Source organism: Bos indicus, chromosome 15, assembly GCF_029378745.1.
Source record: "Bos indicus isolate NIAB-ARS_2022 breed Sahiwal x Tharparkar chromosome 15, NIAB-ARS_B.indTharparkar_mat_pri_1.0, whole genome shotgun sequence".
Taxonomy (NCBI): Eukaryota; Metazoa; Chordata; class Mammalia; order Artiodactyla; family Bovidae; genus Bos; species Bos indicus.
In genome coordinates this window covers 76,810,044-76,834,832 of record NC_091774.1, presented here as the reverse complement: position 1 = coordinate 76,834,832, position 24,789 = coordinate 76,810,044, and the positions used below count along the sequence as shown (strand labels likewise).

The 24,789-nt window shown below is 55.6% G+C and overlaps 1 protein-coding gene across 1 annotated transcript in view; it reads right to left on the bottom strand.

Moving 5' to 3' along the window:
• Nucleotides 1–2,749: 2,749 nt before the first annotated feature.
• CREB3L1 (cAMP responsive element binding protein 3 like 1) overlaps nucleotides 2,750–24,789 on the bottom strand; it is a 37,053-nt gene continuing 15,013 nt past the window's right edge. Inside the window, exons 2-12 of the mRNA XM_019975630.2 lie at nucleotides 18,638–18,866; nucleotides 15,296–15,480; nucleotides 13,185–13,263; nucleotides 10,619–10,776; nucleotides 9,833–9,982; nucleotides 9,535–9,593; nucleotides 9,149–9,217; nucleotides 7,198–7,297; nucleotides 6,171–6,297; nucleotides 3,679–3,946; nucleotides 2,750–3,503 (exon numbers count right to left, since the gene is read on the bottom strand). Of these exons, the coding sequence (XP_019831189.1) occupies nucleotides 3,467–3,503; nucleotides 3,679–3,946; nucleotides 6,171–6,297; nucleotides 7,198–7,297; nucleotides 9,149–9,217; nucleotides 9,535–9,593; nucleotides 9,833–9,982; nucleotides 10,619–10,776; nucleotides 13,185–13,263; nucleotides 15,296–15,480; nucleotides 18,638–18,866 (1,461 nt within the window). The 3' untranslated portion in view covers nucleotides 2,750–3,466. The remainder of the gene's footprint in view (nucleotides 3,504–3,678; nucleotides 3,947–6,170; nucleotides 6,298–7,197; nucleotides 7,298–9,148; nucleotides 9,218–9,534; nucleotides 9,594–9,832; nucleotides 9,983–10,618; nucleotides 10,777–13,184; nucleotides 13,264–15,295; nucleotides 15,481–18,637; nucleotides 18,867–24,789) is intronic.

Genomic DNA, 24,789 nt, shown 5'->3' with positions numbered 1-24,789 from the left:
ACTTCCAATGGTCTTTCGTGTCACCTACTCCGGGAAGCCCTTGCCGCTAGTCTGGGGGAGGCACCCTCTTCTGTGCTGTAACAGCACCCCTAGCTTGGCCCTTAGCCCATTGTATGAATACTGTCTCTAAAGGCACAGCTAGGGACTTCCTCATGCTGACTCTGTGCTCCCAATGCGGGGGGCCAGGGTTCGATCCCTGGTCAGGGAACTAGATCCCACATACTGAAACTAAGAGTCTACATGCCACATGCCACACAAGACCCAGTACAAACAAATAAGTAGATAAATTAGTTTATATATATATACTGCTACTGCTGCTAAGTCGCTCAGTCGTGTCTGACTCTGTGCGACCCCATAGACGGCAGCCCACCAGGCTCCCCCGTCCCTGGGATTCTCCAGGCAAGAATACTGGAGTGTGTTGCCATTTCCTTCTCCAATGCATGAAAGTGAAAAGTGAAAGTGAAGTCGCTCAGTTGTGTCCGACTCTTAGCGACCCCATGGACTGCAGCCTACCAGGCTCCTCCGTCCATGGGATTTTCTAGGCAAAAGTACTGGAGTGGGGTGCCATTGCCCTCTCCATATATATATATATATGTAATTTCAAAGGGGCTTCCCTGGTAGCTCAGATGGTAAAGAATCTGCCTGCAATGTAGGAGACCTGGGTTTGATCCCTGGGTTGGGAAGATCCCCTGGAGAAGGGAATGGCAACCCACTCCAGTATTCTTGCCTGGAGAACTCCATAGACAGACCATGGGGTCACAGAGTCAGACCTGACTGAGCAGCGACTCACACACACACATATTTTAAAGGCACAGTTAATCTTTCTCAGAGTCAGTGTGCACTGGGTCCTGTTCTAAACAGCTCACTGAATTCCCGTAACCTCGTGCACTGAATGTTATTTATATTCTTTTCTTACAGGTGGGGCACTGGAGGCTCAGGGAGGTTCAGGTTACGTGGCGTCTTAGTTTCCGACACTGCATAACGAATTATAACAAACACGGAGGCTTAAAACAACACAGGTGTGACCTCCGTGTCTGTGGCTCAGGGCACAGTTCAGCTGGGTCCTGTGCTCAGGCCCTCCCCAGGTGGCTGCCCAGGTGTTGGCTGGGCGGGGGCCTCATCTGGAGCTGGGGGTCCTCTTCTAAGCTGCTCAGGTGGTTGGCAGAATCCAGTGCCTTGCCTCCGGAGTGTGAGGCCCTCAGAGCCTAGAGGCTGCCCTCTCCATGTGGTACGAAACACGGCTGTTTGCTTCTTTAAGGCCAGCAGGAGACTCTCTTTCTCTTTGGGAAGGGCTCAGTCCCTCTTTTCAGAGAAGGCAATGGCACCCTACTCCAGTACTCTTGCCTGGAGAATCCCATGGACGGAGGAGCCTGGTAGGCTGCAGTGCATGGTTCGCTAAGAGTCAGACACGACTGAACGACTTCACTTTCACTTTTCATTTTCATGCATTGGAGAAGGAAATGGCAACCCACTCCAGTATTCTTGCCTGGAGAATCCTGGGGACGTGGGAGCCTGGTGGGTGCCGTCTATGGGGTCAAACAGAGTCGGACACCACTGAAGCGACTTAGCAGCAGCAGCAGCAGCAGCAGTCCCTCTTTGAATGTCTTTCACCCGATTAAGTCAGGCCCACCCAGGGTGGTCTCCCTTAAAAATTTTTTTTTATTTATTATTTCTTTGCTTGGCCACCTCACATCCTATCTGTGGCATGCGAGATCTAGTTCCCTGTCCAGGGGTCGAAACTAGGGCCCCCTGCATTGGGGGCACGGAGTCTTAGTCGCTGGACCACCAGGGAAGTCCCTCCTTTTGAATTAATTCAGAATTAACTGATTTGGGACCTTCATTACACCTGCAAAATCCCTTTACTTTTTCCTTGAAAGGTCACCTAACTATGGGAGTGGCATCCCTGACATGCACAGGTCCCCCCCCACCCCCCGCCCCAGACCCTAGGGGAAGGGATGACCCTGGGTGTGCACCCCAGGGTGCAGGATGCCTGGAGCCCATGTTGGAATTCTGCCCACTGCACATGGCTAGCAAGTGGCGGTTCCAGTCGCCAAAGGCAGCTCTTTTTCCTCTGAAGTGTGCTCCTCTAATGCAGATGAGGCCAAGATACAAGAAACTAAGAAGTGGGCAGGGAAGAGGAGCAGCAGCCTGGGTACTGTGTGTACAGTGCCTGCGGCAGCGTCTGGCCACCCTGGACACGAGTGCTCACAGATCCCACCCTTAAAGGCCGACCCGGTGGCCTGTATGCCTCTCTGCTTCCACACACAGCAGTGGGAGGAGCTGGGAGGAGCCTTGGGGTATGGGGATTGCAGCAGAATTCTTTGGCCATCAGATTTGAATTCTGTGTCTGGCTGGAGCAGGGAACCCAGTACAAATGCCTTCTCAAACCCCTCACCCACGATCACTACTGATCAGAATATAAACTTGCGTGTGTGCTAAGCCCCTTCAGGCCTGTCTGACTTTTTGCAGCCCTATGGACCATAGCCCACCAGGCTCCTCTATCCATGGGATTCTCTAGGCATGAACACTGGAGTGAGTAGCCATCCATCCTCCAGGGAATCTTCCCGATCCAGGGGTCGAACCGGCATCTCTTATGTCTCCTGCGTTGGCAGGTGGGTTCTTCACACTAGCGCCACCTGGGAAGCCCCCAGATAAACTTACCTTCTTATTCCTTCATCTTCAGTGCCACCCCCCCGCCCCCCCGCCCCGACCACGACCCCTACCGTGAAGAAAAGCACAAAGTCAGGGATTGATGCTGCATCATTTTTTTTTTTTTACTTTTGCCTTCTTAAAGCATGTGCTGAGCTGATGGGTGAAGCAGTTTGGCAATTAAAAAGGCCCAGCGGCTTGGGCAGCGGCAGAGGGGGAGGCCAGGTGAGGGGTTGGGGCGGACCCTCTCTCCTGGGCCAGGGAGCAGCAAAGCCCGCACTAACTTCATAAAATACAAAACTAGGGAGGGTTGAAGGTAGGAGGGAGACTTGTAAAATACAATATCTTAGGGACTGGCAATAATAAAAAATAAGGCTCATTATTTACAAACAATTTCTGTTCTTGGTCTCTGTACAGTGAGGGGGGGCGGGGCGGGGCTTAGTGGGTCGGTCTGTTGATGTGTCTGTGTGTGTATGTGGTCGGGGTGGGGCAGGGAGGCAGTGGTCCTCTTGGTCATTATGAGAAAGGAGGTGGGTAACCCAGTGAGTGGTTTATCTGAGAAGGACGGATGGTTGTGGGAGGGAGGGGGTGAGAACAGAGTGGTTGGCCCAAGGGAACAGTCCAAATGTGGGGGGAGGGGGGGCCCCAGTCAAGATCTGGGGCAAAGAGGGGCTGGTGGGGGATGGGGAGTGGAACCCTTTCTCCTGGGAGGGGACCCCAGGGGGCAGGGGTACGAGCCGGATCCGGGTTGGTGAGCAGGACGACCCCTCTTCTGAGTACCAGAGGGTACGCCCTGTGTCCTGGGTCTTGGCACGGCCTAGGAGAGCTTGACGGTGGTGTTGGGACCCAGATCCCTGGAGAGAGAAGAGAAGTTAGGGATGACTCTGTCCGGGAAGGACCCTCTCGCCCGTCTGCAAGCTGGGTTTGGACTTGGGAGGGATGGGGCCGTGGGAGGGTGTGGCTGATAGCATGGAGACCAGGGCTGGGCAGAGCCTGGGGCCCCAGGAAGGGAAGGGGCCACCCACCCACCTCTCATGGAACCACTCCTTAGGGTGGGAGAAGTCAGGACCCGTGCTGTTCCCACCGACGTCCTTTGGCCAGGCCTCACTCAGGTACTTGCTGGTCTCGTGGGTGCTGTCCAGGTGGTCATGTTGCAGGTGGTCCTGGGGTCGCTGCTCCACCGGCCCCCCGGGCTTGATCTCCCAGCCATCGGGGGGCTCCACAGGCAGCAGGGCACTGCGGCCATCCTCCCACGAGCCTGCTCCCTCGTCGTAGAACAGGAGGCTCCGGGAGGGCACTGGAGAAGGAGCTCAGGGTGAGCCATGGTGCCAAGGCTCCCTCCCCATCTAGGCCGCATTCAGGGCCCAGTGGTCAAGGACCTGGGCCCTGGACTCTTTCAGGCCTGGATCTGAATCCAGCTCAAATGATGCCCAGCTGTGTGACTGCAGCAAGCCATGCCATTGCTTTCACCTTTCTGAGCTTGCTCATCTGTAAAACAGGATACTAGGGGCCAACCTCCTGTCGATGCGAGGTTTAAATGAGATAACAGAGTGATTGAAACAGCACTCAGAGCAAGTTAGTGCTCCCTAAGCAGAGGGCACTGGGCTGGGGCATCTGAGAGCTGGGTTTTCATCCTACTGAACCACTCCCTTCCTGTGAGACCTTGAATAAACCTTTTCCCCATTTGAGGCCCCAGTTTACCCCTCAGGGAGATGAGGAAAAGAGAAAACACATTTGTTGGATATCTACTATGCCTATCAGACACTGTCGGCATCCTTTAACCTATATCAAATCATTAACAGAAACTCTTAGAATGAGATATTTTTAGGTCTATTTCACAAAACAGTCCATTGAGGCTCCAGGTTGTCAGGGACCTTGTCCCAGTCTAAGGACGATGCACTGTAGCTGAGCTGCAGACCCTGGCCCGCCTGACTCCAGGAGCCGCCGGCACCCTCCTCACTCTCAGGGCCCTGACCTCAGGGTCTGCCTGAGCAGGGCCCCTGCACCTCTGCGCTGCCCCAGCTCCATGGGCCAGCCTGCTCCAGGGGTCACTTCCTCCTCTTCGCCCTTCACCCTGCGCCCTGCGGGGACCCTGAGCCTGAAACCCACTGCGTTCACTCCGAGGGGCTCACTCATTCCTGCACTCCCCTGGCTCCTCTGACTCTGCTTTTGTCCATCAACATGCCTCCCCCGCCCCCTAATCCCACTCCCCCAACTTCCATTCCTTCCTCTCCGGAGTCCCCTGTGCCTCCCATCACACAGACCCCTCTGGCCTTGAGAAAACGGACATGTGCCTCTCAGGATCTTACATCCCTGCCACCCACCTCCCTTAGCGACTGCCTCTTCTCTGCTTCTCTGGCTGCTCTGGTCCAGGGAGGGGTTTTCACTCCCCACCTCTGCTTCCTCTTCCCCTAACCCTCCCCACGGCCGCTCCCTCCCCTCAAGGGCCTGCAGGCCCAACTCATTTTCCCTGCAGCATCCCTCCTTCGTGAAACTCACTCCCCCCAGCTCCTCGCTCCCTCCGACCTCCCATCTGTTTCCTTTTCCTCCTCCTGCCCTGCTGGATGACACGCTCCAGGAGGCCATGAGGGACCGTCTGGAAGTTCCTCTGGAGGTCTGTCTGAAGTATCCTCTGCCTCCGGAAATCCACCCTATTCTTCGCTGCCCCCGGGGCCGGTTCTCCCCTTGCCACTTCGTGTTGTGTCTTTTCTCTCCTCTTGTGAGCGCATCAAAAGGGAGCGACTGCTGCTCTCGTTTAGTAGAGCCTGCAATGTACTAGGAACTGTACCGAGAGCCTTCATGCACCATGTCATTTCGTCTTCACAGCAAACATGCTCAATAAGCATGGAACTGGTAACTCCCATTTTCGAGATAAGAGATTAAAATTTAGCATGCTTCAGACACATGCCCGAGGTCACGCACTTAGCGAGTGGCAGATATGACTGACTGGGAAACTCCATGTTCCTAACAGTCCTCACAAGCCCCAGGGGGTGGTAACTAGCTGAGTCCACACCACCACTCCCACGCTTCTGCCCGGGACAGACATTACCAGTGGATCTTGCCACACCTTCCTGTTGATCCTGAATGGGGCCTCAGAGTCCTTCTTAGCAGTGCTTCATGCAGCCACTAACATCTTATGGAAAATGGCCCTGGAGCTGAAACTCACTCGCTATCCCGGTTGTAAAATATTGATGGTGGCTTAGCAGATGCGCCCTACCAACCGGCGCCATAATACATGGGGCTAGGGTGGGAACATTCCTGTTATTCCCTAAACCTCCTCCCCTGGCCAAGCCACTCCTGGGTGGGTTGGGAATCAGGGGCTCTGCCTTGTAGTTCTAATTCTAGAACTAACATCAAACAAATCATAGACCCTTGGGAGAGGCCTCAGTTTCCCCATCTGCAAAATGGGAAGGTAGAATGAGACGGTGTCAGCCCCAGACCTGGCTCCTCACTTGCGTCTGTCTTCTGCCCAGAAGTTGGGGCTGGTGTAGGGGGAGGTCAGCCCTGCTTGGGGCACTCACTCTGACTGGCGGCGTAGACGCTGTCAGTGGCCATCGGGTCTTCCTTCACAGTCTGGGAGCCAGAGGAGAACTCAGGGAGGCAGGGCACGAGGGAGCCCAGCACCAGGACAAAGCACAAGGCTGCCACCTGGCAGTGGAGAGAGTGTGGTGGGCAGAGCTGGGCCAGGGGATGGCGGCAGCCCTGGCCACCCCCAAGCCCCTCCCCCCTCCCCCCTCCATGAGCCACTGGGGGCCAAAGGCTCATCATTTTTTCAGGAAATCTGCTCCCAGAGCCATGTGCGGGAGGAGAAGGTGGAGGCTGTCAGGCCATCTCAGCCCATTGGAGAGGGGCCACCCCAGGCAGCACTAGAAAAGAGAGGGAGTTGGCCAGTGTGGCTATCACCTCTGGGGTGGAAAGGAATCAGGAAAGGAAGGAAGGGGTAGGTGCTGGAGGAGACTGAGGCTGGGGCAAGGGACGGGGACATATCTTCACACTAGATTCCCAGCAGGATTCCCAGGAAGACTGGCCAGCACCGGGAGCTAAGAGTCACAGAGCCCAAACTAACACCTGCCTCTACTCCGGCTTTGCCACCTGATCCTGACAGCTTGAGGATCTTAGAGGGCCCGGGGACAGTGATTAACCCAGAGGCCACAGGCTGTACAGCTACAGGGGACGTGGAAAAGGAGCAAGCAGAGGCTGTGGCCACAGCCTGGACATCCCACCAGGCGTGTAGAGAGAGACAGGTCCATATTTCCCCGCATCACCCCAGGCCCATCCCCTCACTGGATCCTCAGAGGCTGCCTCCTCACTGCGCTTGGCCTGTCATCCCCTAGCAGGGTTCGTGTGAGTCACTACCATCCACACCGTGTCAGAACTGGTCAGGGAAGGTCATGTTTTGGAAGGTTCCATGGGCTTTGGGGAGAGAGGCGGGGGTCTGCTGGAGCCAGTGCACTGAATGCTCTGCACACCACCCCCCAGGCCCCGGAAAGCCGGCCTGGGGGCAGAGCGGGCCTCTTGCGGATCTGTGGGGAAGGAACAGTGACCTACCATGAGGCAGGTCCCGGTCTGGGTGGCTGCCATCTTGTAAGGTCTGGAGATCTTGCTGGTGACCAGAGTCTGGAGTTTCTGCAGCTGCTGGAGCAGAGTCCTGAGGGGGGCACAGCGGTCACCCAGTGGCTCTGACCCAGCAGGCAGGTATCTCTGCCTCCTGGAGCTCTCCCTGGGTGCGGGTGCGGGTGGGGGCACCTGGGCTGGCTCTAGACTTGGCTCCCACACCAGGTGCCCGCTTCACTCAAGGCAGAAAAGGTCACTTCCTGCTTGGCTCCTCTGTGGCGTGGCCAGGGCACCTGGCGCCCGCTTCACGGTGAATAGCTGGGTCACCCTGTGGGAGCTCAGAGGAGCCCCGTGAGGCTTCTTCTGGCCAAAGCGGAGACTGGAGGCGGGCCTAGCCCACCTGGGCTGAGGTCACCTTTTTCTTTAACCCCGCAGCAGCCGCAGCTAAACCGACCTTCCCTCCTTCTACCCTGAGCTGCTAAGAAGGACGTGTCTGGCAGCGGCCTGGTACATGGTGAGGAGTGAGCGTGCGGGCGGCGGGGAGGAGGGGGGAAGCTACCATTTTTGTTAATTTTGTCACAGCACGTGTAACACTTCGTTCATTTACAAATCTGTATGTCATACCACGGGGTCGCAAAGAGTCAGACACGAATGAGCGACTGAACAACGACGTCAGTCTCTTTCGCTAACTGTGGGGGCTCCCTGAGGGCAGGGACTGGGTCCTCCCCAGCAAGGACTCCGCCCACCCTTGGTGAACAAATGTTGAACCATCTCTTCCCTCCCGCCCAGCTGGTCCATGGGGTTGCAGTTCCCAGAATGTACAGCAGGTGGCGAAATAGCTCCAAGGGCCTGGCCCTATTTGGGACCAGAGAGGAATCTGGGCCAGAGGAAGCGGGTGAGGGGCGAAGGCTCCCTCCCCTCTTTCCTGAGTCAGAGGGGCATTCTCCAGGTCAGTCAGGGGAGTGGCTGGATCCCGCTGGAGAAGCTGGGGGAGAAGGAAGGAAAGAAGGAAAGAGCCTTCTGTTGAGCACCTGCTCAACAGAACAGGGTGCTGTTTTAATTACTCCCAGCGAACAATTATTAAAGACCTACTGTGGGCTCATGACTGGTCACTAACAAGAATTCAGAATAAGAGCAAGAAAAAAAAGAAGGAAAGTTAACACGAAGGGAGCATTCTCAAACGCCAAGGAGAGTGCTGGCCCTTTTCTTGCTAGGTCTTATCGCATCGTCACATGAATCCGGGGAGATACCACTTCCATCGTCTCCATGTTGACAGAGAAACTGGGGCCCAGAGATGCATGACAGTTTTCCCAGGATCACAAAGACAGCACCCGGAGTTGTGACTTTCTGTGGCCACCGCATGCCAGGCCCTGTGTGGGCTCCAGACTGTTTCTCAAACTTAGTCATGCACGTGAATGACTTAAGTGTGTTGCTGAAATGCAGATTCTGATTCAAGTTAAGTGTGGGGAGAGGCCCGAGATTCTGCACTTCTGCAAGCCCCTAGCTGATGTTGACGTGCTGGTCCGAGAAACTCACTCTGAGTAGTAAGCATGCACACCATGTACACCAGTGGTCTGACTTCAGGGTGCCTCAGAATCACCTTAGGAGGGCTTGTTAACACATAGGTTGTGGAACCTTCCCCAGATTCAACAGGGCTGGCAGGAGGCCCGAGCACGAAGCATTTCTAACAAGTGCCCAGGGGCTGCTGCTGGTTTGTATTACCTCACTTAAGCATCTCGCCAGCCGTGTCCAGTATCTAGAGTTCTGAGTGGATAAAGGAGGAAGGGAAACTGAGGGTCCCAGGCTGCAGGGCCCCTGCTTCTGGGATTTGCATTACTCTGAGCTCAGTGGCCTCTCCTCCCTCCTGCTTCCCAGAGCTATGCCAGAGCCAGCCACTGGCTGCAGAAGGGCAGGGGCCAGGGGGCACGCAGGCGGCACCACCCACCTGTTGGCATTCTCCAGCGTTTCCACCTTCTTCCACAGTTCGTTGTTCTCAGATGTAAATGTCTCCACCCTGGGGGGGCCAAGCAGGCACAGGCTCAGCGCCAGCCCCCAGACCTGGCTTCCCCCCCACTTTGGGGTCACATGGGGTGTGGCATGCTGAATCTTAGTCCCCGACCAGGATTTGAACCTGTGCCCCTTGCACTGGGAGCACAGAGTCGTAACCACTAGACCACCAAGGAAGTCTCTCTGCTGCCCGCTTTGCCCTGCCCACCAGCATCCTACTCCCCATGCCACTCCCCCACCGCCCCCGAGAGGGTGGGAGAGGAAGCCAGGTTGGGGAGCGGAGCCCAGGCCACCCGGACTGTCCTCCCGCCCCAGGCCTCTTACTTCTTTTCTAGACACTCCACGTATTCCTTCTTCTTACGGCGGCTCTCCTGGGCCGAGATCTAGAGGGGAAAGCCCCCAAACGGGAGTTGTTATTGTTCAGTCACCATGCTGTGTCCGACTCTCCGTGACGCCGTGGACCGCAGTAGGCCAGGCTTCCCTGTCCCTCACGGAATTACCAAGCCACGTATCCAGTTCCTGGGCTCCCCAGTTTCAGGACTGGCACGGCCAGGGAAGCAGAGCCCCGCCCCCACCCCCCAGGAAGTCCCAGGGCAGGGCCAGGGTCTGCCTCGAGATTTACCTTGTTCTTGATCTTCCTCCGGACCCTCTTCAAGGCCTTCTCCTCGGCTTTGGTGAGGGGGAGTTTGGTGGGAATGGGATAGCCCTCAGCAACCAGGGTGCGCTTCTCCTCCTCCGTCAGGAGCAGCGGCCCCGACGTCCCCTGTAATTTCTGCGGCAAGGGGGACATACTAGTTAGGAACCAGACAGCCCTGCATTCAAATCTGAGCTCGGCCATTTACCCTCAGCACGACCTGGGCAAGGCACCCAGCTCACTGAACCTCAGTTTCCTCATCTGAAAAAGGGGCGGATCTGAATTAAATCCAGTAACATGTCACAAGTGCTGAGGATGTTGTTGGCAGCCTGGCATGTTAGGCCCTCAATATAGTGTTGGGAAGGGCTGGTCCCTAGATCCCATTGTGGAATCCACAGCCTCAGAGCTTACTTGTCCAGGGCCCCCTGAACAGCACCCACCTCGGACACCTACCACCTCTAGACCTGAGGGGTCCCCCACCCATCCCAGGGCTTCTGGGCCTCCTGAACTTTGCTCTGCAAACAGTGCTCCCTGGAGGCAGCCTGAGCTATCCCCCTGGAGGTCAGGAATGTCAAGTTGTAGGCCCAGCTTGGCTGCCAGCGGGCTCAGCAGGCCTCTTGGACTCTTCCCGTTTCCTATTCATCCCCAAGCACAATTAAAAAATCTTCACTCCCATCTGCGGGGCAGGCGCCTCCTGTGTTCTGATGCGGGTGGGGATCAGGCTTAGGGCTCCCCCCAGACACTGGGTTCCTCTGGCCCCAGCTGCTTACTTACATGAGGGGCGGTGAGGAGCGGAGAGGTGGAGATGGCCGTGGAGGAGCGGGCCATGGGCCGGATTGGGCTGGAAGGGGGCAGAGAGCGGGGACTCTGGGAGCCGTCGCTGTCGCTGCCGTGGCTGCTGGGGGGCGTCGGAGGCATCTGCAGCAGGTCCTCTGTGGGGAGCAGGAGAAACCAGGTTAGCCGGGCGCCCCAGCTCCGGGCAGACAGAGTTCGGCACAGCGCGGGCCTAAGTCAGTCCGAAGGCATCTGGGCAGACTGCTCGGGCCTTGACCCCTATAATGTCAGGACACCCCTCCCCCCGGACCCTAGTATGTCAGAAAGTAGAGTTGACATCCCAGAAGACAGTATCTGAGGGCCATGCCCTCTCTGACTCCACCAAGCCCAGCTCCTTTAAACCCGATTCTTGGTGGGAATCCCCCTACAATGCAGGAGACCTGGGTTCCATCCTTGGGTTGGGAAGATCCCTTGGAGAAGGGAATGGCTACCCACTCCAGTGTTCTTTACTGGAGAATTCCACGGACAGAGGAGCCTGGTATAGTCCATGGATGGGGTCGCAGAGTTGGAAATGACTGAGCGACTAACACTAACACTTGGCAGGGATAACACAGAGGCTGGATTCTCGGGGCTCCTCTCCCTGGTGGCTCAGACAGTAAAGAATCCACCTGCAATGCAGGAGACTGCCAGCGATGAAGGAGATCCAGGTTTGATCCCTGGGTCGGGAAGATCCCCTGGAAAAGGAAATGGCAACCCACTCCACTATTCTTGCCTGGGAAATCCCACGGACAGAGGAGCCTAGTGGGCTACAGTCCCTGGGGTTGCAAGAGTCAGACACAGCTTAGTGACTAAACCCTGACTTCATAGGGCTCAGGGTCTGTGAGCCTCCAACTTGGCAACCCCAGGAGATGTCTGGAGTCTGCCCACAGCGATACCCATGGGGATCAGACAGGGCAAATGACAGCCTCTGTCCCTTTCTTTCCATTTAACACCAGGGTGTCCATTTCCCACCTCAGGGTAACAGGGCAGCAGGCACTGAGCTTTCAGCAGACGCGCCAAGAGCACTGCTCTCCCCAGCACGCCCTCCCTGCTGCCTCTCTTGGCCGCAGCATCAGGAAGAAGCCTGCGCTGAGCCCAGAGGACCAAGAGCCTGGAAGGCTGCAGTCCCTGGGGTTGCACAGAGTCAGACACAGCTGAGCACACTCGCATGCACATGCGGGAATCTGGAGCTCACTGCACCGCAGAGCTGGGCTGAGATTGGGAGGAGGAACCACTGCGTGCTTCTGGGCTCTGCCCCCCACTGCCTCTACAGGAGTCCCCTCTGTCTTCTTTGGCTCTCATCTGCCTCTCGTGGATGCCGTACTGTAAAGACCACTGAACTTGGAGTCAGACCCGAGTTCAAGTCCTGACTGTTGTACCCCACAACAGTGTGACCTATATTCATGTTTACTTAACGTCTCCCAGCCTCACTTCCCTGTTGAACTGGGGATGAAATGACTCCCTGTATGGAGCTGGGAGGATGCAATGGGCTAATGGATGCGACCATGCTTTATGATGTAAGGTGTTTTCACACTGGTCCCTTTCTGCTGCTGCTGCTGCTGCTAAGTCGCTTCAGTCGTGTCCAACTCTGTGCGACCCCATAGACGGCAGCCCACCAGGTTCCCCCGTCCCTGGGATTCTCCAGGCAAGAACACTGGAGTGGGTTGCCATTTCCTTCTCCAATGCATGAAAGTGAAAAGTGAAATTGAAGTCGCTCAGTCATGTCCAACTCCTAGTGACCCCATGGACTGCAGCCCACCAGGGTCCTCCATCCATGGGATGGTCCCTTTCTACCTCCAGTTAATTCTGTCTTCTCTCAGAGGCTGTTGTGAGTAACTTGAGGGTGAAACTTGGGCCTTATTCACCTTCCTAAACCTTGTGGTGGTTCGTCCAGGGCCTGATACACAGTTGATGCTTAGTCAGTGTTGGATGAATGAATGCGGTGGGACTGGAAAGATTAAGTTAGTCCTCTCTCCTGCTCAACCCAAGAAGCTCCCTCTGTCCTCTCCTGTCAGGTCTGGGGAGGTGTTTCCTGGGATCTGTCATCTTTAACCCACAATACAACCGTATAATTAGTGGTTTGTCTGTGACCCTCACTACTGTGTGAGCTCCTTGGGTACAATGACTGTTTTCTCTCTGTGCATCCCCAGTTCCTGGAACTAGGAGAGGCCCAATGTACTCTTGTTGGATGGGTGGATGAATGGATAGCTGGAAGAATGGACAGATGGACAGATAAATGAGTAAATGGATGAATGGATGGATGAGCTGATGGCTATGGAGAGGACCTCAGTTAGTGAATGATGGGAGGGGAAACTGGAAAACAGGATGAGAAGCTGGTGATAACAGTGACAACAGCTGTAGAATGAGCAGGAAGGGCCTGGAGAGGCAGGGAACGGGCACAAAAGGGAGGAGAGGCTGTTATGGGGAGAAAAGGGACGTGTCGAGGGAGACAGGGGCTGAACCGAGGGGTAAGGAATGCGGTCTGTCCAAGACTGGAGACGAAGAGCCCCTCTCCAGACACACCCACCTGGTGTCACTTTGAGGAACTGGTGCACCTCCTGGGGCTCGGCTTTGATCACTGGCAGCTGAGTCATCTCTCCTGGGGCCTGAGGAAGAGGCAGGGCTCCGTCAGCTGCTCCGGGGGCCTGTCCCCACCAACTTCCCGCCCTCCCTGAGCCTGGGGGCGTCTGCCCTACAGCATTAAGAAAGTAGCTGGGCTCAGGGTTCCAGGCATATCCCAGAGGGAGCAGAGGCAGGTTCTTATGCCTCAAGCAGAAGGCAAGTCAGGCCTCAGGGAAGAGAGTGGTGGCCAAGGAACATCGTTTAGCTCCCGAGTTCAGGGAAGAAGGGCTTCCTGTGGCCTCTGAGGCCAGGACTGTCTTTTTCGGAGGGGGTGACCCTACACCGACTGTGAACACCATGCAGGCCTGGGTATGTGGGTTGCCATGAGACCCACATAATGTAATGTCTGGCAGATTACACTGCCAGATACACTGCCAGATTCCCTGAACGGTAATCACAACGCCGACGAAGGAGGCATTATAGAAAGGTCCCCGAGCGTCCCTAAGCAGCTGAAATCTGAGTCCTGAAGTAGAAACAGCAGTATTCCAGATACAGGGTGGGGCAGGATGTGGGTGAGGGGAAAGGCACTCCACGTCGAGGAAAAAGCATCTGCGAAAGCACAGCGCCCAGACAGAGCCTGGCTAGATCCGGAAACAGTGCGCACAGAGGGCGTCCAGAGTGTAGCCTGTGTCAGAGGTGCGGTGGCGAGACACAGACCAGAAGACCTGGGGAGAGGACGTGGCTCCCCTGAGCCCAGCGCCTAACTTCCATGACCTTGGCTCCACGGCCATCCTGTCTTCCCTTCCTGCTCTGCGGAGGCCTCAGGAGTCACAGAGCCAGCCCTGAAGATGGTCCCCAAAGATCCTCTCCGTCTGCAGCCAGCCCTGAGCCCTCCAGTCCCTGGTGGAGGAGGAAGGATTGCCCTTTCTTGCCTCGGTGTGCAGGCTAAGTCGCTTCAGTCATGTCTGACTCTTTGCGACCCCAGGCTCTCTCGCGTCCATGGGATTCTCCAGGCAAGAATGCTGAAGTGGAGTGGGTTGCCATTTCCTCCTCCGGTGGATCTTCCCGACTCAGGGATCAAACCCGTGTCTCTTACGTCTCTGGCACTGTCAGGCAGGCTCTACCGCTGCTGCCACCTGGGAAACCCTTGGGTCACGTGCGTTTTGAGCGGGTGAGCCATGTGGCCAGCAGGGGGCAGTGCCAGCCAAGCCCCGACTCAAGGGATTCCAAGAGCTTCCCGGTGACTCAGTGGTAAAGGATGCTCCTGCCAATGCAGGAGATGCGGGTTCGTATCCCTGGGTGGGGAAGATCCCCTGGAGAAAGAAATGACAACCCACTCCGGTATTCTTGCCTGGGAAATCCCATGGACAGAGGAGCCTGGTGGGCTAGTCACAAAGAGTCGGACACAACGTAGCAACTAAACAACAACTCGTGTTTTAGACGCAAGAGTAGGAGCCCGTTAGCCATAGTTCAAGCTCCCATTTTACAGAGAAGGAAGCTGAGGAATGAAGAAGGAAGGCACTGTGCCCACAGCACAAGTGGGAGCAGAGCTGGGACCAGGCAGGGCCTCTCCCAGGCGCCGGGAGTCTGGGCCTCACGGCCCCAGAAGGGTCTTCAGAGGTCCGCTTTGGTTCTATAGCTGAGCGACGGTATCTAGACATTCATGGGGGGAGGGCCGGCCTGCGAGTGTAGGTTAAACATATTCATCTCATGAATATAAACAATGGAAATAGGGTATAATTTTTATATTTCCATTTAGGTGTTTCTTCGTTTTTAAAAATCCGGACACAGAAAATTATGTGGCCTGGGCTGTCTCCTACCCTGAGACCCTGGGTGGGGTCCCCAATGCCCAGCCCTGCCTGGGTCCCTTCGTCTTCTTCCGCACACAGTGAGGGCCCCCGTGGTCTGAGTCTGTTCTAGGTTGGTGAAAGGGTGGCCCAAGGTGGGGGCAGAGACAGGGCCACACTGGTCCCTGCTCAGAGCCCCGGGGTGCCCAGGGTTTCAGATGGCCCTTCCTGCAGAGATCCACCCCCCCTCCTCCCGCCCTCAGCCCCTGTAAACAGACCCCAGGCTCACCTGGTGGGGGACGGGCAGCCTGGTCAGGGGGCTGAGGCCCAGCAGCGGGGTGGTGGCCATGGCAGCGGCGGCGGCCATGGCCGAGGAGGCGGCCAGAGGGTCCACGGGCAGCTCCGGGCTCTGTTCCTGCTTCACCATGACTGAGCACAGTTTGTGCCCCAGCACCCATGCTCCATGTTCCACATCTAGGGAAGGGGGCAGGACCCAGGCTCAGGCGACTCCCAGAGCAGAGGGCTCGGCCCCCCTCCTGGCCCCTTGCTGGACAGGGCCGTGGAGGGATGTTAGGGTACACGAGGAAGCAGGAAGGGAAGGGCATGGGGGGCGGCGCTGCTGAGGTGGAAGGGCAGAGTGGGCTGGCCCAGAACAGATAGAGGCCTCTTCTTCACTCAGCAGTTTACAGAGTGGGCTTGGACAACAGACCCCTCCCGCCTGGCTGTGTGACCTTAGGCAAGGTGCTTAACCTCTCCGAGCCTTAGCTTCCTCACCTGTAAAAGTACTGGTCAAGAAGTAAATGTTCAACAAACGGCAGCTACTGTGAATACGATTACATTTATTCAGCAAACATCTAATGAGTGCCATGCTAGGTGCTGGGGGTCTGGAGAGAGTCACGAGCAGTTGAGCGCGGTTAGAATACAAAGACGGAGTCAGAGAGGCCAGCAGGGATGGGTTGGCCTTGGAGGCTGGACTCGGAGCTGTGACTTTGTCCTAAAGGTAACGAGGAGACACTGAAGGATTTTAAGCACACTCAGGGTTGTGAGGTTAAAAAAGATCACTCTGCCTCAGTGTGCAGACTGGACTGACCGCAGGCGAGATAGAGGCGGTGAGACCCTCAGGAGGCTGTTTCTGGAGAGAGGAAACGAGGCATGTGCTTAGGCAGTGGCAGCAGGGGTGGAGAAGAATATACTGGAGGCAAGATAAGAAGGAAGACTCCACGGCCGTCTGGTGCCTGGATGGGACAGTGGGTGATGCTCAGGCTTCCCAGGGCAGCGCCCACCTCCTGCCCACCTCGTGGGCCTCCTGGCCTCACATGGACCACAGGGCTGCAGGGCGTCACCCCCTTTCCTGAGGGGTGCCTACAGTCCTCCTCTCCAAGTCAGCTCTGCTGCTGGTGGCCCAGCACCTGGCTCGGGTGAGGCTGAGGTCTGAGGAGCCAGCACGGAGGGGCTAGAGGGACCAGAGGCTCTGAGGCCTGTTATGGGTGGGGAGAAGGGTCAGCAGCCGCCTGATCCCACCTCTGAGGCCAGGCCCCACCCTGCAGGGAGCCTGAGGGCCCCCGCCCCTGGGCTCCAGGAACACCCACAATCTTCCCAAATTACAGGGCCAGCCTGCCGGCCTCCGGGAAGCTGCCCCCTGCAAAGGACCCACAGACAAATTGCTCTAAAAATAGGCTTGGGGTGGCGAGGAGTTGCCCGGCTGGGAAGCGGTGCACCCCACATGCTGCCCTTCCCCAGGCTGGGGTCCGCCGCCCCATTGAGGTGACTTCCAGATGGCAGGGCTGAGGTCAGGGCATGTAGGGACACTGCTGGAACCTCCACAGCCACGAGCCCTGGAGCCTCTTAAAGCCCCAGCAGGTGTCCCTGCCCTCAAGCAGGGGGATGGGGCAGGGTATAAGGGCCTGTCTCTGCCCTTGGGGAATCTCAAAGACCCTCAGAAGCAGCTCACACATCGTGCACTGGGACTGATTCCCAGCTCTCGATGCGTATGAATTTGTGTATTCCTGCCATGAACTCTGGGGGCCAGCACTGCTCTTCTGTCCACTTAATAGATGAGAAAATTTAAAAACTCCACTTAAGACCATTGTCCTCTGAAGGGAAGGGAACCCTGTTCATGGTTCTAGCCACTATCGTCTTAATAGGACTTTATATACACAATGAAATAGCCACAAATTATTCATACGGAGATAGTGAAGGACAGGGAAGCCTGGTGTGCTGCAGTCCATGGGGTTGCAAAGAGTCAGAAACACTTAGAGACTAAATAACAACAAATGTATATATAGATACACACACATAAATATATCTATATAGGGACATCCCTAGTGGCTCAGACAGTAAAGAATTCACCTGCGACGCGAGAGACCTGGGTTCGATCTCTGGGTCCAGAAGATCTCCAGGAGAAGGGAACAGCAACCCACTCCAGTATTCTTGCCTGGAGAATTCCATGACAGAGGAGCCTGGCGGGCTACAGTCCACAAAGTCTGGAACATGGCTGAGTGACTATCACTTTCACTTCCATATATATATATATGAGCCAGAATTCTCAAGCTATTTATGTCTTCCTTTGATAATTGAGATTCAGAGAAGTTAAGCAACTTGTTCAAGGTCACACAGTAGCTGGTAGAGGCACCGGGATGCACACCAAAGCCGGTACCCCTTACTGCCCCTTAAGGCTGGCAAGTGTGGTGGTGGCAAGGGTATGAGGTTTAGAACCAGGGGGCCTGCTTGCTCCCAGGTCCCTGCTCTGCATTTTACTATGTGCGTGACCAAAACAACTCAGCTTTCCTGAAGTCTCATTTCCCTTACCAGACAAATAGGGAGTATGATTAAAGTGACTCTGACCTCACCTGTGAGTTGTGAGAAATAAACGAAATAATTAACAGGAAGGCACTTTGTAGACTGGACAGTGCTATCGAAACATTTACTGTTATTCCCATTTGAGATGAAGAAACTGAGGCTTATAAAGGCTGAGTCCAGGATCACCCAGCCAAACAGGAAGGAGCCAGCACCACCTGTATCTGAGGAAACACCCCAAGAGACCATTTCTAGGGAGCACGCAGGCTGGCGTTCTCGAATTGAATGTTGATCGCCTGAGAGGAAAGACTCAAAGGGTCCTTTGCATAACAGGGGAAGAGGTGGGCAGAGGAGAGCTTTAGGGAACTCCGCCTTCCGGAGTAGAAGTAGGTGGGGTGCGGGTGGCTCTCCCAGGTAACGTCTCAGAGGACTGCACAGTGGGAGGAGGTGGTAAGGTTCTAGAGTCTTGGTAACTTGTTCATATGTACTGTTTAATCCTCCCCACCCCAGCCCCTCAGCTGCTTCATCTAAGACTGGTTCTCGGACCTATGCATCAGTCGGTATCACCTGGAAGCCTGGACCCTCCCCACAGGGTTTCTGATCTGGCAGGTTTGGGTGGGACCCAAGAACCTGCCTTTCCAACGAGTTCCCAGGTGATGCTGCTGGTCTGGGACCTGCCCCTTTGCACATCAAGTCAGTGGAAGAGCCTCTTGACAAGGGCCCTTCTGGGTTGGACCTGAGGAAGAGCCGAAACATGGAGGACGGTCTCCCTTGAGAGGTGGCTGTGAGTGGCTTTTCTGGGTCTGGGGTCCTGGGCCCTGCCACCCCTTCTTACCTTGGGTGGTGTCTTCCATCTTGATGGGCACGACGGGGCTCTGAGGCGCCGAGTCACCGCTCAGGGAGTAGCTGTGCTCGGCCTGGATGCCCGGCGTGGGGGAGTCCAGTTCCATGTCCAGGAGAGGGCTCTTCTCGTCCAGCACAGGGTCATCAAAGAAACTGCTGAACAGGTCGTTGGAGAAGTCCTCCATGTTCTCTGCAAAGTGGTCCAGGTGCTCGGGGAAGTGCTAGGGGAGGAAGAGGGGGGAAGAGGGGGTCAGCTTATCCACCGTGGTCCCTGTGTCAACAACAAAAGGGCGCTTACCAAGGCTATTTGCCATCTGGCCACCCACTCCAGGATTCTCGCTTGGAAAATCCCATGGGCAGAGGAGCCTGGTGGGCTGCAGTCCATAGGGTCGCCAAGAGTTGGACATGACTGAGCAAGTAATGGAGAAGGCAATGGCACCCCACTCCAGTACTCTTGCTTGGAAAATCCCATGGACGGAGGAGCCTGGTAGGCTGTAGTCCATGGGGTCGCTAAGAGTGGGACACGACTGAGCGACTTCCCTTTCACTTTTCACTTTCATGCATTGGAGAAGGAAATGGCAACCCACTCCAGTGTTCTTGCCTGGAGAATCCCAGGGATGGGGGAGCCTGGTGGGCTGCCGTCTATGGGGTCACACAGACTTGGACATGACTGAAGCAACTAAAGCAACTAGAGCAACTAAACCACCATCTGTGGAGATTGAACGCTGTGCTACTGCAGCTGTTGACCTTTGACAGGCCCTGACGGGAGTTCAGGGAGGAGAGTCAGGCACCCTACGCTCCAGAAAAATGAGTGACACAGGTCTTTAGAGAGTTAGACATTTTCAGCAACTGATTTCATGATCCCAGTCCTTGCATCTCCTCATATCTAGACAAGCACTAAATCTCTTCATTGGTGACATCAGCTCCTCGTGACTAGCAGAACACCTTTTGTAAGTGAAGTGCTGGATTGCATGGAACGCCCCCTTCACCAGAATCATATGCATTGATCTTCCCCCACATCCTCTTTGGAGCAGTTTCTCAGAACTGTCTGAGGTGCTGTCTCCTGGGCTACAGTCCTCATTTTGCCCCCAAATAAAACTTAACTCCCAACTCTCCTGTTGTGCATCTTTTTTAGTCGACACCTGCAACCTCCCCATCACTCTTCCCACCGAAAGCGTGTACCTCAGACTGGGACGTGAACCCAGGTGGCCAGGATCCCACAGTTGCAGCATGAGGGATCTAATTCCCTGACCAGGAATTGAACCTGGCCCCCTGCATTGGGAGCTCGGGGTAATCTTAGCCGCTGGACTACCAGGTAAGTCCCCCAACTATCATCCTTTCTATCTCTACTGTTACTGCATCAGCACATTACCGTCACCACCACCTCCACTGACGTCCCCAACCTCTCTGGCGGTATCCTCAAGGTTGTGCCCTGGATGGTGTGAAAGAATCCAAGCGATAGGACACACGGCTATAATTCTGGCCCTGTGACCTTGGTCAAATCGCTTAGATTGCCCAAGCCTGCTTCTCAGCCCACCCTACTTCTGTCACAAGAAGACTAAGGAACTAAGTACTAAAGAATAACTCTACCTCCGCCAGCAAGTTTGCATTCCGAAGGCGTTATCAGTGACTTTTGTATTCTATTCTCTTTTGCTGGAATGCAAGGTGGGGAGATTATCGAGGACTCTGCTCCCCTCAATGGATATGAGTTTGAGCAAACTCTGGGAGATAGTGGAGGACAGAGGAGCCTGGTGAGCTGCAGTCCTTGGGATCACAGAGTCGGACACAACTGAGTGACTGAACAGCTGTTCCCCTCATCGGTAGGGTCCTCACTTGTCCTCATGCCTCCAGTGTTTCCGTTTTCCCAGACATTCTTTCTGCCAAGAGATCAGGCCCCAGGGCCGTATAACTTGGTTTGAATCCTGGCCCTGACCTCGCTATGACTCAATGCCGTTCAGACTGCAGGGGGTGACTCAGTAGTGGGTTGTGAAGCAGGTCATGACCAGAATTTAAGGAAAAAGAAAACAGAACAAAATAGATTAGAAAAATACCAGGGTGGCTGCACATAGGGAAGTTAAATACGTGGTAAATTTTTATCTCAGTTATGGGTGTGTGTATGTTCATGAGAAGGATGTAAAATATATTTCTCAGAAACAAAATAGTCTGAAAAATACTGGTCTCCGTGATCCTAGGAAAGTTGATCAATGTTTCTATGCTTCATTTCCTCCTTTGTACAGTGGGGGTGATAATAGTTCTTATCTGCTAAGGTTATTGTGAGGATTAAACAAGTTAATATATGTAAAGCACTTAGAATAGTTCCTGGTACATAGTAATTACTCAACAAACCTCTTATTAATAAAGCATCCAGCAGCAGCTGGTACATAGGAAGTTCTTGTTTTTTCTCTCTGCTGCTGCTGCTGCTAAGTCACTTCAGTCGTGTCCGACTCTGTGTGACCCCACGGACGGCATCCCACCAGGCTCCCCTGTCCCTGGGATTCTCCAGGCGAGAACACTGGAATGGGTTGCCACTTCCTTCTCCAATGTATGAAAGTGAAAAGTGAAAGTGAATGTCTCAGTCATGTCTGACTCTTAGCGACCCCATGGACTGCAGCAAATTATAAATATGTAAGGACACGTTAGTGTTCTTCATTTTTCTTTTTTTGGCCGCTCTGGGCTGCACGTGGGATCTTAGTTCCCCAGTCAGGGATCGAACCCACCCCTCTGCCCCCACCTGCAATGGCAGCCATAGAGTCTTAACCACAGGGAAGCCTCCTGTGCATTCGTTTTTCACTGACTGAATGAATTTGCTGGGGTTTTGCTTCTGACCCTGGGGGTCCCAGCTGGTGAATGGGTAAGAAGCTTTCTGGCCTGGAATAATTGGCACTTGTCCTAGTCTGGAAGGGATGATCAGAAAAGCCCTTGGTGTAAGAATAAGATTCAGGGGGTCAAGACTTTTAGCTCACTCCTTGCTAAGTTAATTCACTTTTCTAGGCCTCAGTTTCCTCATCTGTAATGGGGAAAATAATAGTTCCAACCTCATAGTGTTGTTATGAGGATCAAATATGCATTAGGTGCTTAATGCTACCCTCATAGGATTATGAGGATAAAGTGAGGAAATGCATGAAACACATGTATCCAAATAACATACAAATACACCTGCACAGTAGACCTATAACACTGAGAACAGGGCCTCGTATGCAGTGGGTGCTCAATAATTGCTGTTTTACGAAAAGCCTAACCCTGGGCCTGAGGTGAACTGAGCCTGGAGCCAATGCAGGGAGGTGGTTTGGTCCTCCCCCCCAAATCAGAGAATCCAGGATAAAATGAGTTCACAAATCCATTGACTTAAGCACTCTCACCTCTCCCCAGCTTGTCAGAACTTAAGATCACTAGCCTGCATTTGTCTTGTGATGTTAACTTTCCAAAGTGCTTTCATAGGCACCGTCTTATATAATCCTCACAACTATCCAAAGAGACAAGGAAGTTGCATATCTACATTTGGCAGATAGGGAAACTGAGGCCCAGGGAGCCAAGGAAGGCAGTGAAGGGTCCACAACCCGCCACCACCCAGTCCTTCCCCAGTGGCACCGGCCTTTCCCCTGGTCAGGAATTGCTCGTCTGCTGGACTGTGAACTCCCTGAGCTAGGGTCTGCACTTGTTCACCTGCTGGGTCCCAGCCCCTGGCCCAGGACAGACACTCAACTCTTGGTGGAGGGACAGGGCCTTGTACCCCAGAGGGCAACACCACCAGTGTGTCAATGATCCATCAATGCCTGGGGTGAGGTAGTACCTGGAGGTCAGAGGCTGAACAAGTCTCTAAGAATAATAACGATCCCAGCCGAAGGCCGTCCACCAGGCCCCCCAAACACACAGTCACAGGCTGGACGGTGTGGGCCGCACCTCTGGCGGAGTCTGGGCCAGCCCAGCTGGGGGCGCCCTCTCTCTCTCTTTCCTTCTCTTTCTCTCAGGGTCTCTCAAAGGCCTGATGTGGGGCCCAGTGGGAGAGGGCTGTGAGGAGCCCAGTGAGTCAGCTGCTAAGGTATTTCTTCAGCAGCTGCGTCTCAGGCGATAAGGGTTTGCCAAGCCCATTTCCGGGGCCTGGGAGAGGAGAGAGGCTTCCTCCAGTCTGGGCCAGGGTCCCTCAAGGATTCAGCTCCATGCAGATAAGCCAGTCCTTCTCAGAGACCCCTTATGGGGTGCCCATAGGGAACCTGCTGAGGGAGCTCAGTTGGCCCCACTTTGTGAGTGGCCCCCACCCACCTGCTGGAGACAGCAGCCAAGGCCCAGCCGGACAGAGCTTCCAGAGGGTGGGAGCCAAGTGGAAGGGAGGGCGGCCAAGGGTCAGGCAGTGGAGGGGGCAGGGGACACTTAGAGAACCAGGGCTTCCTTGCTCGGGACTTCCCTGTGTGCTGGGTGGACCTCCGGTGGCGACGGTGGGCATGTCCCATCACCCCTATTTCTATCTGATGCCTGGCCTCTCAGCCAGTTGTGGTTTACACCATCAATTTAGAGGCAGAAGGGCCCTGAGAAAACCCATGGTCCACGCCCCCTCTCCCACTTGCTAATGAGGAAGCTAAGGTCCAGAGAGGGACCTATCACCATCACATAGTGAGGCGGTGATGTTGAGGGAGGGGTTACCAACAGCTCTGGGGCTGCACAGGAATAGCGGAGCAACTTCTTCTTGACCTCTTCTCTTCCTCTGTAACCACCTTCCCCACCCCAAACCCCAGACGGCCCCCTCTGGAGATCTCAGGCCTCCTAAGCTCCAGCAAGACTCCTTGTCCCGCCTCCCTACCCCCCCAAAAAACTACAACCAGCTCGTCCTCCAGTTCACACACAGAAAGTTCGGGTTTCAGACACGACAGGGGTGGGAGGCAGGATCCTACCTACTGTTCTGAGGGGTACCGAGTTCTACTGGGGGTGAGCGTTCTTATGGGGGTGCCTTTCCAAGCAACCAGGGTGGGAAGCCAGAGAAGGAAATATTATGATTTGTTTCCCTCCTTGTTAAAAGACTTTTTCCAAGAGTTTTGCCAACATAAGCTCCCTCTCGGCGGCCACGCGCAGCCGGCGCCGGTTCCACTCTCTTGGAGGCGAGGTCCCGAGCTCTCGGGGCTCGAGGTCCCGCACACCCCTCCCCGTAGGCAGCATCTCCTCCCGAGACCGGGTCTCAGCAGCCGGCCCTTTAAGATTAAAGAAGGACCAGGACCTGCCTGCCAAGCGTTGGCCCAAGGGAAGTTAACGCGGGTGCGCGGGGGGCCGCCCCGTGCCGGAATCCAGCCTGCTCATTGGCCGGATCTGCGGAGGTCTGGGCCAATGGGAGGAGGCTGCGCGAGGCCTGCCGCTGGAGCGGCGGCAAGGAGGTGGGAGGAGAACCCGGCCTTTTGCCTGGGAGGGTCCTCGGCCTCCGCGGTTGGCGCGGGGATGATAAGGGCGGAGTGTATGGATTGGGTCTGGTCTTGCGTCCCTGCCTGCACCTGGGGCAGAGGCAGAGACGGCCCATCTGAGCTTGCCCATGGGCCTGGCAGTCCTACGGTGCCGAGTCCCTTATCAGTTGGCCTGGCCTCAGCCCCGCACGGGGAAGTGAAGACGGAGGGGGTCTCCTCGGACATCTCCAGCTCGAAAAAGGGAGGCTGGATCCCAACTCTTAACTTCCTTCGCGGCTCTTCCAGCTCCTTCTTTCCCTCCTGGAGTCATCCTAGCTTGGGGCTCACTGATGGGAGCGGGGTCTCTTTCCCTGGGAGAGGTGGGAGGCGAGACACTCCTGGGGCGGTAATAGCGCCGTCTGAGGTTCCTCTCGGTTCCCCAGCTCGAATTCCTTCTAGAGAGTCGATGCAGAGCGAGGGGAAAGCTCTGGGGGCGCGGCTGTCCGCTGAGGATGTGTATGGGAAAGGAGTCTCCCCCACTCAAGCTGCCGCAGCCTCAGAGCGCCCCCTTCTCTCAGGCCCCCTAGAACGTCGGCGTGGCTGCGCCCCCATCACGGGCTTCTGCCCCTCCCCCGGTCCAGGCTGATGCAGTCTGTTTGGGGAAAGGAGGGAGGAGACCGGAGTGGGTCCAGGCTGAGCTGTGGGATAAGGATTGGGGGGAGGGGGGGGCGGCGGGGAATGCCGAGCCCGGACATTCCTTCCGAGAGAGTGAGCTCTGCTG